The following is a 17,701-nucleotide window of genomic DNA, read 5'->3' on the forward strand; positions in this document are numbered from 1 at the left end:
GAAGCAAGCGAGAGAGAGAGAGAGAGAGAGAGAGAGAAAGAGAGAGATACGTTGACACACATTTAAAGACACTGTGCTAAGAAGGGGATATCCCGTGTTGAGAAATAAGTGTGGCAACCGGACCACTGGATAGGACGCCGCGGGGAGTGGGAGGAGAGGAGAGCGGGGAGGCCAGCACGGTGCGGACCGCACAGCCGCGGGGTACAGCACGGTGAAGTGCGGTGCGGTGCGGTGCGGTGCGGTGCGCAGTGGGGCTGCGGACAGGTGCAGTGTGGTGCAGTAAACGATCCAGTGCAGGGCGGTGCGGTGCGGTGCGGTGCGGTGCGGTGCGGTGCAATACAGAGCCGGCCGCCCGTCAGCGCCTGAAGTTTCCTTACTGTAACTTTGCCAACAGCACATTCCTGCAACACCCAGGATACGACGACATAAGGGCACACAGAGACGTTTCTGTGCTGTTTCTGCATTTCGCGTGTGGCGTAGAGGTGGGGGTGTCAAAGTGTTATTGATCAACATGACGTTGACGAGCGCATATTACAGCTCGTCCCAGTCGGACACAGCCTGTGACCGTTGAGAGCCGGACCTGTTCTGGGCGCCTTAGTCAATCATTTCAATCTTATTTATTCGTGTTTTTGTAATTTGTGAGAGAAAAAAGAAAAGGACAATTTGCTTTGATCTGTAAGTACACCCGATTATTATCATTAACATTGTTGTTATTATTATTATTATTATTATTATTATTATTATTATTATTATTATTATTATTATTATTAGTAGTAGTAGTAGTAGTAGTAGTAGAAGTAGTAGTAGTAGTATTGTTGCTGTTGTTTTTGTAATATACTTTTAAATCACGATAATTGTGATGAATTAACAATTGTTAAATGTGTTCAGTGAAGTATAGGGTGTGGAAGGCGTGGTGAATTTTTTTGAAGCAGAGAAAATGAAAGGGACTTTTGTTTTGGCCCATCTGCAGGACTGCCAGTGTGTCTCTCACTCACTGTCTCTCTCTCTCTCTCTCTCTCTCTCTCTCTCTCTCTGTCTGTCTTTTCCTGTGTCTGTCTCTCTGTATGCCTGTCTCTGTCTGTGTTCCTCTCTCTTTCTCTTTCAGTTTTTGTCTATGCCTCTCTCTCTCAGTCTGTCTCTGTTCATCTTTCAGTGTGTGTTTCTCTGTTTGTCCTTCAATCTCTCTCTTTCTACCTCTGAATCCATCTGTTTGTCTCTCTCCGTCTCTCCCTCTCTCCTCCCTCTGTACCCCTCTTTTACTCTCTTCATCCCTCTTTCTTTCTCTATTTCTCTAACAACACCACTGACCCTTCCTATATCTTTTTCTCTCTCGCATCCTCTCTCTCCTACAGATACGGGAAATAAAAGCATCCCTCTTTCTCTCCCTTCCCCCCCCCCCGCCCCCCCCCCCCAGACCCCTTCCCCACGCTGTCACTACTGCCTCTAAGCTGCACTGGGAGGTAAACTTCAATCAGTTAATCCATACTTAATAATTAAAAGAACATCAATAATAATAAAAAATCGTAGCATTGATTAGAACGTCATTAATATCAATTAGACCTTCCACTTAGACCTTTGAGGACAATAATATCAATTAAAACATCAATGAAAACAAGACATAGAACACCACAGAACAAAGTCAAAACAAACTCAACACAACTCAGGACAACACAACGCGTTTCAACATGAATACCAGCCTTTCTTCCACCATCTCCACCCTCACCACCACCTCCCCCAACAATACCTCCTCCCCCCCTCTGCCGCTGAGCGCCGTGGTCCCCAGCATGCTGATCCTGGTGCTAGCATTCGTGCTGGGTTTCCCGGGCAATGTGTTCGTGGCGTGGACGGTGGTCTTCCGCCTGCACCGGCGCTCCGTCACCTCTCTGCTCATCCTGCACCTGGCCTGCGCTGATGCCGTGGTGCTGCTCACCGCCCCGCTCTTCCTGCGCTACCTGGCGGCGGGCGGGGACTGGGAGTTCGGGGACGTCGCCTGCCGCTGCGTCCACTACCTGTGCTGCGTCAACATGTATGCCAGTGTCCTCCTCATCGCCTTCATGAGCCTGGACCGGCTGCTGGGTGTCTCCCGGCCCTTCCTGTCCCAGAAAGTGCGCACCAAGTCCAAGGTGTGGCGCGTCGTGGCTGCCATCTGGGCGGCGGCTCTGGTGCTGGCGCTGCCCATGCCCTTCTACCGGCACATGGAGTGGCAGGGGCACAAGAGGAAGTGCCTGGTGTACCACCCGACAAACGCCCACCTGGTGTTCCAGTACCTGCTGGAGACGCTGGCCTCCTTCGTGGTGCCCTTCTCTGTGATGGCCTTCAGCTACTGCCGCATCTCCAGACAGCTGTCGCAGGGCGGGGGCGGGGGGAGGTTCCAGTGGCGGCGCCGGTCCAGGCGCAAATCGGGCCGACTGATCGCCCTGATCGTGGTGAGCTTTGCGCTGTTCTGGGCGCCCTACCATCTGGTGAACGTGTTGCAGGTGGCAGGGACGCTCAGCAGCTCCACTGCGCTGCTGAAGTTCTCCAAGATGGTCCGGCCCGTGCTCACCGCCCTGGCCTTCCTCAGCTCTAGCGCCAACCCGGTTCTGTACGCCTTCGCCGGCAGCACCTTCATCCGCTCCGCCGGGCTGGGCTTCGTGGCCAAGCTGCTGGAGGGGACCTCATCCGACACCGGCTCCAAGAAGTCCAGAATGGCGTCCCGGGAGAAGGAGGGGGAAGGAGGCAGGAGGGAGGATGGGGAGGGGGACAGCGTGCGCCTGGGGCCTCTGTCCGTGGCCGGGTCGGTGTCCCGTGCTGGCAGGGAGGGGAAGGAGGGGCAGGGGGAGAAGAAGGCCAATGGAGAGAAGTGAGGTGGAGGAGGACAGGGGGAGTTGGAGGGCTGTTGATGTCAGTCAGCCAGTCAGTGTGTCAGTCGGTCAGTCAATGTGTCAGTCGGTCAGTTAATATATAAATATCTTAGACTACTGTAATAGCAATAAACTGTATAGTCTATGTAAAATACATTGTGTGTGAGAGAGAGAGAGACTGAGACTATATTAGAATAAGCACACCGTATTAAACTATTACTGTGCACTAATGGATTGAATTGAAGATGTGTAGCAGGAAGTCTATGATGATTTATTTTACACTAGGCGATGGTTATATTTATTGAGCAAGTGCCTCTCTGTGGCAGTCTGTAAATATTGGAATAATATATCATTTGATAAATAAACACAACTGAAATACAATGGCAACCCTATTATTAATTATTTCTTATGGCATTTTGAATAATAGGCAAACTCAAATCTCAAATCACACATATTAGAGCCAGCACTGTGTGGACTATAGTTTGGTATAGTATACAGTGGCTCTCAAAAGTATTCACCCCCCTCGGACTTTTCCAGGATTTCTCTGTACTTTGCTGCATCCATTTTGCCCTTTATCTGTACAATATTGCCATGCTTCATGGTAGGGATGGTGTTCTCACGATTATGTGCTGTGTTAGGCTTGTGCCAAACGTAGCGCTTAGTGTTGAGGCCAAAAAGCTCTATTTTGGTCTCATCAGACCATAGAAGTCTCTCACATGCCTTCTGGCAAACTCTAGCCGAGATTTGATGTGTGTTTTTTTCAACAATGGCTTTCGAGACTAACTCCTTTAGAGTTGTCATAGGCCTCTTGGTGGCCTACCTGACTAGTGCCCGTCTCGCCCAGATACTCAGTTTTTGAGGACCGCCTGATCTAGGCAGATTCACATTTGTGCCATATTCTCTCAATTTCTTAACAAAGGACTTTACTGTGCTTTGGGGGGTATTCAATGCCTTGGAAATGTTCTTATATCCTACCCCTGATTGGTGCTTTTGAATAACCTTATTCCTGATTTGCATTGAATGTTCCTTCGTCTTCATGATGTAGTTTTTGTTAGGAACTGTACTAACCAACTGTGGGACCTCCCAGAGACAGGTGTATTTAACCTGAAATCATGTGACACACCTTCAACTAATGGATGCCATTCAACTAATTATGGGACTTCTGCTTTCACCACAGCTCAATCAGGTGTGTCATAGCAAAGGGGGTGATTACTTATGCATTCAATTATTTCTGTATTTGTAATTAATTTAGAACAATTTGCAGATTATATGTCTCACTTTGACATTATGGACATTCACTGTGTTGATCAGTGGCAAAACCCCCTGATTAAATCCATTCTGATTTCATGTTTGTAACACAATGAATTGCGGAAAAGCTCAAGGGTGGTGAATACTTTTGAGAGCCACTGTAGTATAGTATCAGAGCCAGACTGATGCCACCACTGTGTGGACTATAGTAGAGGGCACAGACTGAGCTATAGGCTTCATCCTGTCCTGTAGCTGCTGAGTCAGTGTGCAGTGTGAATGTGCAGTGTGAAAATCTTCATCATGTCTGAGTTCCCTGTGTCAGTTAGTTAACTCCCTCAGCCCAGGATAGGAAGTGCCATGTCTCTGGAGACGGTGCAGCTGCGGGGGTGAGAGAGAAGGTGTGAAGCCCGCACAGGAAGTAGCTACTGAGGTGCCACTGAAAAAGCGCTCAGTTCACATATTCTGCTTCCTGCTCAGCACTGATGGAGAGAGAATCAGATCTCACGCAAACTGCTGAGCTTCAATTTTGCTCTGGATGTGACTGCTATACTGAGTGATCCTGACTGATATATTGATTGTGACAGATACACTGAGTGATTGACTAATACATTGATTTTCTGACTGACTGACTGACTGACACACTGACTGACTTACTGACTGACACACTGACTGACTGACTGACTGACACACTGACTGACTGACTGACTGACACACTGACTGACACACTGACTGACTGACTGACTGACACACTGATTGACCTATACACTGACTGACTGACTGATCCAGGCCTAGCTTTTTCTTTCCAGTCCATCTCTGTGCGATTTTATTGAATCCTGTTATCTTCATCATTCTATATCAGTGTGATCTTTAGCACTGACTCAGACAACATCCGGTCCAACATGTGACTGGGTGGTGTTGGCTCACTGTTACAACCTTGAGGGGAAACACAGCATATAATACAATACAATATAATACAATGCAATGCAATACAGTAGACTACAATGCAATGCAATATTGTACACAACACAGTACAACACAAGGTAAGGGCCAAGCTGCAATGTTTAATACTGAAGTGATTCGATACTCGGGAGTTAATTTCTTGCCCCTGGAGCACCAGCATTGGCATACATCTCTGCCGTGCGTGACACTGTGACACCCAATACTTACACAATATTTAACACTCAACACACACATACACACATACACACAAAAGAGGAAAAGACAACTTCCACTAAAAATAATCAAAAGAGGAAGTTACAAAACATGTTGTATATCTGTAGTATCCATATACATATTTTTACATATACATTCATCACACATATGTAGCGTGTGCATTCAGAGCCCCAGCTTGGATTCGAACTGCCTCACATAGCCCCACGAGCACAGCAAGAAGCACACTGCACTGCACTACACTACACTACACTACTGCAGTACAGTACACTACAGTGCCCTGCCCTGGGGGTCTGTACACTCAGCCTGGTTAGAAAGGAATGATGTCACACTCTGGAGTCCTGATTCATATATTAAAAATATTATATAATATTCAACTGGTGTTAATATGATATAATACAGAAATTGCACAGACTTGTGTTTAAAACTTGTGTTTTGTCTTTACTGCGGAAGTCAGTACCAGAGCAGTGGTGATGACACAGCGGAAACCGTGACACAAGTCTTATGAAATTCACTCCCTATCTATAACTGTTGCTGTGCTCTCCCACTGACCTGTGTACTGTGATGCAGGGTCACCTGCTGTTATGTAATTGCTCTCAAGATGTCTGCGGTTCTGCAGGGACTGAGGGGTCCTCAGTCCAGTATGGTTCAGTCCAGCACAGTACAATAGAGCACAGTCCAGGACAGTCCAGTCTGGGCCAGTGTGGTCAAGTTCAGTACAATGGAACACAGTCTAATCCATTCCAGTCCAGTCCAGTTCAGTACAATAAGAAACATAAGAAAGTTTACAAACGAGAGGAGGCCATTCGACCCATCGTGCTCGTTTGGTGTCCATTAATAACTAAGTGATCCAAGGATCCTATCCAGTCTATTTTTGAATGTTCACAAATTTTCAGCTGTAACCACATCGCTGGGGAATTTGTTCCAGATTGTGACGACTCTCTGTGTGAAGAAGTGTCTCCTGTTTTCCATTTTGAATGCCTTGAAGCCCAATTTCCATTTGTGTCCGCGGGTGCGTGTGTCCCTGCTGATCTGGAAAAGCTCCTCTGGTTTGATGTGATCGATGCCCTTCATGATACTGAAAACTTGGATCAAGTCCCCACGTAGTCTCCTCTGTACCAGGGTAAAAAGGTTCAGTTCCCTCAGTCTCTCAGTAGGACATTCCCTTCAGACCTGGAATAAGTCTGGTTGCTCTCCTGTGCTGCTGAGATTGTATCTGCTGAGCCACCTATTTTAGTATCATCTGCAAATTTGACAAGTTTGCTAACTATCCCAGAGTCCAGATTATTAGTATAGATTAGAAAAAGCACAGGCCCTAGTACTGATCCCTGTGGAACTCCACTAACAACCTCACTCCAGTTAGAAGCGACTCCTCTAATCGACACCCTCTGCTTCCTACACATCAACCAGTTCATTATCCATCTACTTATATTACCCTGAATGCCTACAGCTTCCAATCTGAGGATCAGTCTTTGGTGTGGAACCTTATCAAAAGCTTTCTGAAAATCTAAGTATATCATCTCATATGCTTTCACGTGATCTACAGCTGCAGTTGCGTGTTCGAAAAATTCTAATAAATTAGTAAGACATGATCTGCCTCGTCTAAACCCATGTTGACTATCTCCAGGAATATGGTTTTCATTAAGATGCTCCTCTGTTTAATCATTTTTTCCAACATTTTACAGGTGATGCAGGTGAGACTGATTGGTCTGTAATTTCCTGGCTCAGTTTTGTCCTCTTTCTTGTGGATTGGTATGACATTTGCTGTCTTCCAGTCAGTTGGCACATCCCCTGTTCTAAGTGTCATTTGGAATATTTTAGTTAGTGGCCTATTAATAATTTCCCTCATTTCTTTAAGTACTGTTGGAAATATATCATCTGGCCCAGGTGATTTGTTTGCTTTTAATTCTGTTATTCCATTTAGTACCTCCTCCTAATTTATCCTGATCTCTCTTGGGGTTTCACTGGACTGATTGTTAATCTGTGGCATGTCATCTGTTTTTTCTTTTGTAAAACATTTGCCACATCATGTTTGTTTTCCAAGATACTTCCATTTTTGCCCTTTATCTGTTTCACTTCCTCCTTTATTGACCTCTTGCTGTTGTAGTATTGAAAAAAGCTCTTTGCATTAGTTTTATCTCCAAGAGCTGTTTCTTTCTATTTCCCTCTGTGCTTTCCTGATCCATTTCTTAATATCTCTATGCAGCTCAACATATTCTTTTTTGTTTCGTCTCTATCCCTGCGCTATACAACATTTTCTTTCTCTTGATATTTCATTGCATACTTAAATTAAACCATTTTGGCCAGTGTTTGTTGGTCCTCAATTTGTTAAGTTTTGGTACAAATTTCTCCTGAGCCTCAAGTAGTAAATTCTTAAAATATACCCATCCATTTTCAACTGACTCTGTATCCAATGTGCTCCAGTCTACCTCTTCTAAGTGCCACCTCATACCTTCAAGGTTTGCTTTTCTGAAATTGTAGACCATTGTTTTAGACTTGGTCCTTGTTTTTTGAAAGTATGCCTCAAAGCTGACCATATTGTGATCACAGTTTGCCATTGGTTCTCTAACTAGTGTCCCTCTGACTCTATCTTGGTCATTTACAAAAATCAAGTCAATACTTGCGCTCTCTCTGGTTGGTTCCCTGACAAATTTCTATTTCTGCTTCTGTAGTCCCAGCTGGGCTTTCCCAGTCTAAGTTTGGGAAATTGAAATCCCCCATTATAACAGCCACATCCTTGCTACATGCAGTCCTGATTACACTGTACAATGCAGCATCTTTCTGAATATCTGAGTTTGGTGGCCTGTAACACATTCCTACCGCTAATCCTCCAGATCTCTTGCTCAAAAGTTTCACCCACTAAGATTCTGTTCCGTTACTGGGATCTAATTTGAGTTCTTCTGCCTCAATGTCATTATTGACATACAATGCTACCCCACCACCTCTTTGATTTGCCTTTCTCTCCTAACTGTGTGTATCCTTTCAACTTTTATTCATCCCCTTCATTTTCTGTAAGCCATGTTTCTGTCACTCCAACAACATCATAGTCACACACCAGCACTGTGGCTTCTAGATCTAACATCTTGTTCCTTATACTCCTGGCATTGAGGTACAAACATTTCAGGACTTTCCTACTTGCTAGTTTCCCTTGTTTTCTCCCATTGTCAGAGCTCCCTGCCTCCCTGGTCCCTAGTTTAAAAGAGCACAGTCCTGTCTAGTCCAGTCCAGTCCATCTCAGTACAATAGAGCACAGTCCAGGACAGTGTAGTCCAGTCCTGTATAGAGACAGAAACAGGCAGCAACGGGCAGACTGAAGGTGTGTTTGTATGTGTGTGTTGTTTGTGTTTGTGTTTGGGGAGTATTATAGAGGAAGACCCCACAGTCTAAATGTGGATGGGGGGGGGGCACAGCAGTGCACAGTTGGTGAGAAGGTAATTTAGATGGATAGAGATATAAAGAGATAGAGGTTGTGACTGTTATCACACAGGACATTGAATTTAATCTGTGTGTGTGTGTGTGTGTGTGTGTGTGTGTGTGTGTGTGTGTGTGTGATTCCATCTGTGTGTCTGTGAGTGTGTTTGTTTGTGTTTCTTAAAGAGGAACAAGAGACATTTCACAACAACATCCTCCTCCTCTCCCCTCCAGCTTCCTCCTCCTTTCCCCCCCAGCTTCCTCCTCCATCCCTCCATCCCTCTCTTTTGCTCCATCAAAGAAAACAGTCAGATGTTCTCCCATTTTAAATGTTTGTTAATTACAGTCTCTAGGCTGTTCCTTAATTACTCTTACTATTACAATGTATTCTCACGGCTACTTTCCAAGATACCACTTAGTAGGTTAACAAAGAATAAAACTTAATCGACAAACAACCTTTTATTTACAACATGTTACAATATCACACAAATTCCTCTTTCCCTCTGTCTAATCTGATTACATTCAACGAGATTCTGCTGAGATTAGCCTTTGTCTCCCCCTAGTGGAGACATGCATGTATTAGCGTGTATTTGTGCATTAGGTCTGTTTTTTTAACTGTGTATAAATGGGCATAGCTGACGCTTTGAAAATCCCAAATGAAGTAATGGTTTTGTTACAACTAGATGTAGAGAGGGAGAGAGACACAGATAGGCATTTTCACCTGCTGCCCCCTCCATATATCCAGAGTGACTTAAAATTGCTGGGTTTTTACTGGAGCAATCTAGGTACAGTGTTTTACAGCAGTGTCCCTCACCTGGGATTGAACCCTCAACCCTCTCCTCAAGAGTCCACTATTCTGCACCCCTCACTCCTCTCCTCTCTCTCTTCCCTCTCCTCCCCTCTTTGCTTGCTCCACTCTCCTCTCTCCTCTCTATTTCTCAGAGTTGGACTTGGTGGACGTGTCAGTGCTGTCCTCCCTGTCCCTCAGAGACTCTAGTCCCACCTTGTCCCGGCTGCCCTGGCGGCTCAGGGAGTGTCCCTTCCGTGTGCGTCGGGTGCCCCCCCCTGAGTCGGGCGCCGTGCCCTCGAACAGCCGTGCCATGAAGCCCATCCCAGCCTTGCGAATGTATCCCCGCCCCGCCAGCGTGTACAGCACCGGGTTGGCACAGGAGCTGATGAAGGCCAGCGCCGAGGTCACCGCCCGGCTGCTTTTCCACACATGGTCAAGCCACGTCTTCTGGTGAGGTGGGGACAGATGTGCCGCCACCTGGTGGAGAGGAGGTATGGCAATGTTCATTGTTAAAGTTGTTATTCTTGTTGCTATAGCTGGTCTTATTATTATTATATTTATTATTTTTATTATTATTATTGAGTATTGACTTGTACTTTCTATAAATATTGTCTAGAACTTTGTATACAGACATGGGCTTGTACTATGTGTACATACACACTTACACACAGTGACACAAACACATTGACTCACTCACTCACACTAACCTGGATCATGTTGACGACGTGGTAGGGCAGCCAGAACAGGCCAAAGGTGATGACAATGGCGAGGATGAGATGTTCGCTGCGCATGGGCCGCCGGAATTTGGTGTTCCTCAGGCGCCGCAGGATGAGGCAGTAGCTCACCAGGATCAGCGAGTATGGGGCCACGAATCCCAGCGTGGTCTCGAACGTGTACTGGAACACCAGCTGCACCACAACACACAATCACACAAAGCCTGCCTCAGTCCCGCACATCGCCAGCAGCCTGAGTTAGCCGTACATGGACGCTCACTGAGCAAAAGGTCAGTGGAGTTTAATTGAGTTGCTGAGGGGAGGATAAACTGGCAAGGAGGAGGAGGCCAGGACTCTGTCCCCTTCGCTGGGTGGAAGGAGACAATGAGCTGCTGCAATTCTGTTTAATTGTCTATATCTATTCTTTAATTGTTAAGTGTAAAGTGTTAGTATGCCTTACTCAAGCAGGAGGTCTGTGGAGATTTTACTAAAGAGTTAGGTCCAAACAAGGTAGGAATGTTTACCACACACACACAGACGCACACGCACACGTACACGCACACATGCACACACACACACACACACACACACACACAAATGGTCCGACACGACCCACACACCTGGGATGTGGTGTTGTGGTTGGCATCGCAGATCAGCCGGTGTCGGCCCTTCATGTCCTCCGGCTCCCTCTCCCTGCGGTAGATGAGGGCGGGGCTGGAGATGGCCAGCGTCAGGGCCCACAGGCACACCAGCACCCGGGTCACCACGGCCTTGCGGGTGAGCCTGGGGGCCCACTGTGGCCACAGCACCATCAGCATCCTGTGCAGGCTCATCAGCGTGATGAGGAAGATGCTGGCATACATGTTGATGCAGCACAGGTAGAAGAGGATCTTGCACATGGCGTTGCCGAACACCCAGCTCTGCATCGCCAGGTAGACCACGAAGAAGATGGTGAGCAGCATGAGCCCCCCGTCGGCCACGGCCAGGTTGAGGATGAGCAGGCAGGTGACCGAGCGCTTGCGGGTGTGATGCAGGATGCTCCAGATGACGAACAAGTTGCCCGGCACGCCCAACAGGAAGACCAACGACAGGATGAGTGTGCCCACGGCCGTGGAGGTGTGGTTGCTCACAATGGTACCATCGTCTGGCCCCTCGGTGGTCATGGGTGCCAGGGCCTTAGCCAGGGTCAGGGTTAGGGTCAGGGGTCGGCCAGAGCTGGATGGTGTGGTGTTGAAGTAGGCGGAGGCAGGGGGGTTCTTGGATGGATAGGGATTCATGGCTACGATGGAGGGAGGGAAGGCTGGAAGAAAGGTGAGATCACGTTAAGACAGGGTATTCTTCTGTTGTCCACACTGTACTGTATATATACACCTGGAGTACACACTGTACTGTATATATACACCTGTACTACACACACTGTACTGTATATATACACCTGGAGTACACTGTATTGTATATATACACCTGGAGGTCACACACACTGTACTGTATATATACACCTGGAGATCACACACGGTACTGTATATATACACCTGTACTACACACACTGTACTGTATATATACACCTGGAGTACACACACTGTACTGTATATATACACCTGGAGTCCACACACTGTACTGTATATATACACCTGTACTACACACACTGTACTGTATATATACACCTGGAGTACACTGTATTGTATATATACACCTGTACTACACACACTGTACTGTATATATACACCTGGAGGTCACACACACTGTACTGTATATATACACCTGGAGATCACACACTGTACTGTATATATACACCTGTACTACACACACTGTACTGTATATATACACCTGGAGTACACACACTGTACTGTATATATACACCTGGAGTACACACACAGTACTGTATATATACACCTGTACTACACACACTGTACTGTATATATACACCTGGAGATCACACACTGTACTGTATATATACACCTGGAGTACACACTGTACTGTATATATACACCTGGAGATCACACACTGTACTGTATATATACACCTGTACTACACACACTGTACTGTATATATACACCTGGAGTACACACACTGTACTGTATATATACACCTGGAGTACACACACAGTACTGTATATATACACCTGTACTACACACACTGTACTGTATATATACACCTGGAGTACACACACTGTACTGTATATATACACCTGGAGTACACACACTGTACTGTATATATACACTTGGAGTACAGAAGACAGAAGAGGAAAACACATGAATCTTCCAAAAGACAGATTTGACTCTGCATTAAACACAACAGCTGGGAGGAGCCCTTGCTTGCAGACAGGCTGGCCCCTAGGCCTGCAGAATCAATAGTCAGGTGCAGGTGTTGCTGGATTACAGCTAGAATAACAAAGGAAAACCTGAAACACAGGGTGTTTGATCTCCTGGTGAGCTTCAGAACGCTTCTCTGTGTCTCCTCACATCAATATCATATGTTTGAGCAAACACTCCCAGGTTACATCCAGAATACTGTGTGTCCTGCCCATCAACATGCCCATGAAAACTACGGTATATTTTTGACTATACTTTCCTTGAGTGGATGTATTGCTTTATGAGTGATAGGTGGCTCTTCCCGGGCCTCCCGCTAAAGAAAATATTAACCTGCAGTCTCTTTGTATAGGGGAGAAGAAAGCCTCTACACACACTGTACTGGAGCCCCTGTACTGTAGATATACACCTGGAGTACACACTGTACTGTATATATACACCTGGAGAACACACTGTACTGTATATATACACCTGGAGAACACACTGTACTGTATATATACACCTGGAGTACACACACTGTACTGTATATATACACCTGGAGTACACTGTATTGTATATGTACACCTGGAGTACACACACTGTACTGTATATACACACCTGGAGTCCACACACTGTACTGTATATATACACCTGGAGAACACACTGTACTGTATATATACACCTGGAGTATACACTGTACTGTATATATACACCTGGAGTACACACACTGTACTGTATATATACACCTGGAGTACACTGTACGTCTCCCTCGGTCTGGGGCTCCATGCAAGATCTCGCCTCGTGGAGTTTCAATGATCATGAGAACGGTGAGGAATCAGCCCAGAACTACACGGGAGGATCTTGTTAATGATCTCAAGGCAGCTGGGACCATAGTCAGCAAGAAAACAATTGGTAACACACTACGCTGTGAAGGACTGAAATCCTGCAGCGCCCGCAAGGTCCCCCTGCTCAAGAAAGCACATGTACAGGCCTGTCTGAAGTTTGCCAATGAACATCTGAATGATTTAGAGGAGAACTGGGTGAAAGTGTTGTGGTCAGATGAGACCAAAATCAAGCTCTTTGGCATCAAGTCAACTCGCTGTGTTTGGAGGAGGAGGAATGACCCCAAGAACACCATCCCCACCGTCAAACATGGAGGTGGAAACATTATGCTTTGGGGGTGTTTTTCTGCTAAGGGGACAGGACAACTGCACCGCATCAAAGGGACGATGGACGGGGCCATGTACCGTCAAATCTTGGGTGAGAACCTCCTTCCCTCAGCCAGGGCATTGAAAATGGGTCGTGGATGAGTATTCCAGCATGACAATGACCCAAAACACACAGCCAAGGCAACAAAGGAGTGGCTCAAGAGGAAGCACTTTAAGGTCCTGGAGTGGCCTAGCCAGTCTCCAGACCTTAATCCCATAGAAAATCTGTGGAGGGAGCTGAAGGTTCGAGTTGCCAAACGTCAGCCTCGAAACCTTAATGACTTGGAGAGGATCTGCAAAGAGGAGTGGGACAAAATCCCTCCTGAGATGTGTGCAAACCTGGTGGCCAACTACAAGAAATGTCTGACCTCTGTGATTGCCAACAAGGGTTTTGCCACCAACTACTAAGTCGAAGGGGTCAAATACTTATTTCCCTCATTAACATGCAAATCAATTTATAACTCTCTAGGTCACTGTTTAACCCTGTGTCTCACTGTCTCTACAAGTCAACACACCAACCATGTTCACAAACATGCACCCAGACAGACACACACGCGCACACACAAACGGATACACACTCTCGTAAAAACACGAACACGTATCTACAGACACACGTGCAGAAACTTTGCATGCACACACACACAAGCATGCAGGCATACACGCACAAATACACACACAGGTCATTATTAGAAGAAGAAGAATGATCCAGTAAGTCAGGTTGGCAAGGAGCAGACAGGTGCAAGGGGGAGATTAGGAGCTGCTGTGAGTTTTACAGCTTCATGTTGGGACCTGTCAGATAACTTCACACTCACACACTCCTTCACTCCCTCTCTACAGCCCCCGCACTGCGTGTGTGTGTGTGAGTGGATGTGTGTGTGTATGAGTGTGTGTCTATGAGTGTGTGTGTGTCAGTCTCTGGTTCTCTGTCTCTCTCCCCCAGAACAGTGCACTGAGGGACTGAAGGTGTCCAAGGCTATACTCTAGTCTACTCTACTATACTGTAGCTCTCCATGACCAGAGCTGGAGACCAATAAATGTATTCCTGTCTCTCTCTCTCTCTCTCTCTCTCTCTGTCTCTCTCTCTATCTCTCTCCCCCTCTGTCTCTTCTCCTGATGTTACCTAGGGACCCACAACTCCCACCAGCACATTACTGCAGAGGAGATTGCCCTGCACTGGACTTAACTGATTGACCATCATCACAATCTGAAACCATACTTCCTCATTTCATATCCCTGCACCGTGTCTGGAGCCTCTCTGCCCTGCTTTAACTGCCCTCCCTTAATCAATATGAGAAAACACTTAGTTAGTTAGTGAAGAGAGCAAGAGAGAGAGAGAGAGTGAGAGAGAGAAATCAAATATAAAAAGACACCCGTTCACTCCAACAGAGAGTGGCCAGAGTCCTGACCAGCCGCCTGGTGTGGTAATGCAGGACAGGCAAGGCAAAGAACAAAACAAGGGAGCGCAGAGACTGAAACACTCACCTCAGCCACTGGCAGTGTTGCAGACCCTGAAGAGATGAAGAGAGAGCAGAGGCTCTACTCAGAAGAGGGGGATCTCAGCCTCGGTCTTAGTTCGTGTGGGACTCCCACTTAAAGCACGGGCAAAAGATCTTCAGTGAAGTTCATGTTGTTATTATTAAGACAGATGTTGTTGTTTTATTCCAATAAACTGCAAAACCTGACTCCCTCTCTCTTCTGCTTGTCTCTCTCCTTCTCCCTCTCCCTCTCTCTCTGTCTGTCTCTAGTCTTTCTGTCTGAGCGATGGAGGTGGACACAAGCTGCAGCACGCTCTGCACACTCTCTGCATCCCTCCCTGCCTGCTTCCAACCGTCCCCCCCCTCTCTTTCCCCACACCTCTCTCCACAATCCCAGTCACAGCTTGTCTGTGTACCTTGGATCCACACCCATTCAGGCTGCCCAATCACACACACAGACACATGCAGACACACACACACAAACATGCACACACAGCACACAGCTTCGAAGGAATGTCTGCTATTCCTGAGCGGAGAGAGTGAGAGTGATAAAGTGAAGGAGTGGGAGAGCAAGAAAGAGACAGAGACAGAGAGAGTGAGAGAGATGAGGAGACATGTTAACCCATTCCTTGCCTGGGAGCAGTCAGCCAATCAATGAGTCAGTTAGTCAACAACAGTGCATAGTGTCATAGTTGGTGGTGGTAGTGGTGCTGGGGGGTGGTTTTTCCTGCTGGGAAAATGATATGATCCAGTCGGAAGTTTGGGTCTGGATGTTCCCATCTGTCCACCCCCAGATGAGCCAAAGCCAGCAGTGTGCAGCGCAGTGAGTCAGTGTCAGTCTTGCCATGTCCCGATCCGTCAGCAGCCAGTGTTTCTCAATCAATTACAGAAAAATACACAGCATCCGGCCACAGAGCCAGTGACTCACACTCAGAGGGTGGTGGTGGTAGGGGGGGGGTCACAGGTAGATAAAGATAAACATTGTATTAAGGAATGTATCTGTCAGACAGTGAGATCATGTCTGTGTGTCAGTGTGAGTGTGTCAGTCAGTCAGTGTGTCAGTGTCAGTCAGTCAGTGTGAGTGTGTCAGTCAGTCAGTCAGTCAGTGTGTCAGTGTCAGTCAGTCAGTGTGTGTCAGTCAGTCAGTCAACGTATCAGTCAGTTAGTGTGTCAGTCAGTCAGTCAGTGTGTCAGTGTGTCAGTGTGAGTGTGTGTCAGTCAGTCAGTCAGTCAGTGTCAGTCAGTCATCGTATCAGTGAGTGTGTCAGTCAGTCAGTGTGTCAGTGTCAGTCAGTCAATTTGAGTGTGTCAGTCAGGCAGTCAACACATCGTCAGTGTATCAATCAGTCAGTCACTCTCTGTGTCTGTGTGTCAGTCAGTGTGAGTGTGTCAGTCAGTTTTTGGATTGGGGGGGGTGTTGGAAACAGTTTTTTATCCTGAAGCAAAATTAAGAGAACGGGCTCCAGCATATATACCTGAGTCACAAAGCACAGAGCTCTCTCACACACACAGCGCAGCACACTCTCTCTCTCTCTCTCTCTCTCTCTCTCTCTCTCACACACACAGCGCAGCACACACACTCTCTCTCACTCTCTCTCTCTCTCTCTCACACACACACACAGCGCAGCACACACTCTCTCTCTCTCACTCTCTCTCTCTCTCTCTCTCTCACACACACACACACAGGGCAGCACACTCTCTCTCTCTCACTCTCTCTCTCTCTCTCTCTCTCTCACACACACACACACAGGGCAGCACACTCTCTCTCTCTCACTCTCTCTCTCTCTCACACACACACAGCGCAGCACACTCTCTCTCTCTCTCTCACTCTCTCTCTCTCTCACACACACACAGCGCAGCACACACACTCTCTCTCACTCTCTCTCTCTCTCACTCTCTCTCTCTCTCACACACACACACAGCGCAGCACTCTCTCTCTCTCTCTCTCTCTCTCTCTCACACACACACACAGCGCAGCACACACTCTCTCTCTCACTCTCTCTCTCTCTCTCTCTCTCTCTCACACACACACACACACAGGGCAGCACACTCTCTCTCTCTCACTCTCTCTCTCTCTCTCTCTCTCTCACACACACACACACAGGGCAGCACACTCTCTCTCTCTCACTCTCTCTCTCTCTCTCTCTCTCACACACACACACACAGGGCAGCACACACTCTCTCTCTCACTCTCTCTCTCTCTCACACACACACACAGCGCAGCACTCTCTCTCTCTCTCTCTCTCTCTCTCTCACACACACACACAGACAGATAGACAACGAGAGTGAGAGAATACTAGGCAGAAAGATAGACAAATAACTAGGCAAACAGGCAGAAACAAGTAAATACATACATTGCTTTAATTTACCTACTGATTCACTCCCTGCGACCGAAGTTCCGCTTTAGCTTTTACTGCTAGGAAAGAAAAAAATAAAGGAAAGGAAAAAAGCACAATTTTTGAATGGATTCAAACGCATCAAAGCAGATGTTAAAGGTGAAAACGCAGTTGCGCAACGTACGTGTCCGGAGGGCAGAATACGCAACACAGAGGAAT

The 17,701-nt window shown here is 46.9% G+C and overlaps 2 protein-coding genes across 2 annotated transcripts; one reads left to right on the top strand and one right to left on the bottom strand.

Annotated features, from left to right (window-relative positions):
* The first annotated feature begins 130 nt into the window (after positions 1-130).
* LOC136768657 (leukotriene B4 receptor 1) lies at positions 131-3,224 on the top strand. Its single transcript, XM_066722961.1, has 2 exons — positions 131-675; positions 1,353-3,224. The coding sequence occupies exon 2, from the start codon at positions 1,686-1,688 to the stop codon at positions 2,844-2,846; it is 1,161 nt and encodes a 386-aa protein (XP_066579058.1). The 5' UTR covers positions 131-675; positions 1,353-1,685; the 3' UTR covers positions 2,847-3,224.
* A 5,892-nt stretch (positions 3,225-9,116) lies between these two features.
* ltb4r2b (leukotriene B4 receptor 2b) lies at positions 9,117-15,507 on the bottom strand. The gene is made up of 4 exons (XM_066722960.1): positions 15,154-15,507; positions 10,796-11,475; positions 10,170-10,370; positions 9,117-9,939 (listed from the first exon to the last, which is right to left on the bottom strand). Exons 2-4 carry the CDS (start codon positions 11,450-11,452, stop codon positions 9,604-9,606), a joined length of 1,194 nt encoding a protein of 397 aa, XP_066579057.1. The 5' UTR covers positions 11,453-11,475; positions 15,154-15,507; the 3' UTR covers positions 9,117-9,603.
* Between the last annotated feature and the right edge of the window lie 2,194 nt (positions 15,508-17,701).

Source organism: Amia ocellicauda, chromosome 14, assembly GCF_036373705.1.
Source record: "Amia ocellicauda isolate fAmiCal2 chromosome 14, fAmiCal2.hap1, whole genome shotgun sequence".
Taxonomy (NCBI): domain Eukaryota; kingdom Metazoa; phylum Chordata; class Actinopteri; order Amiiformes; family Amiidae; genus Amia; species Amia ocellicauda.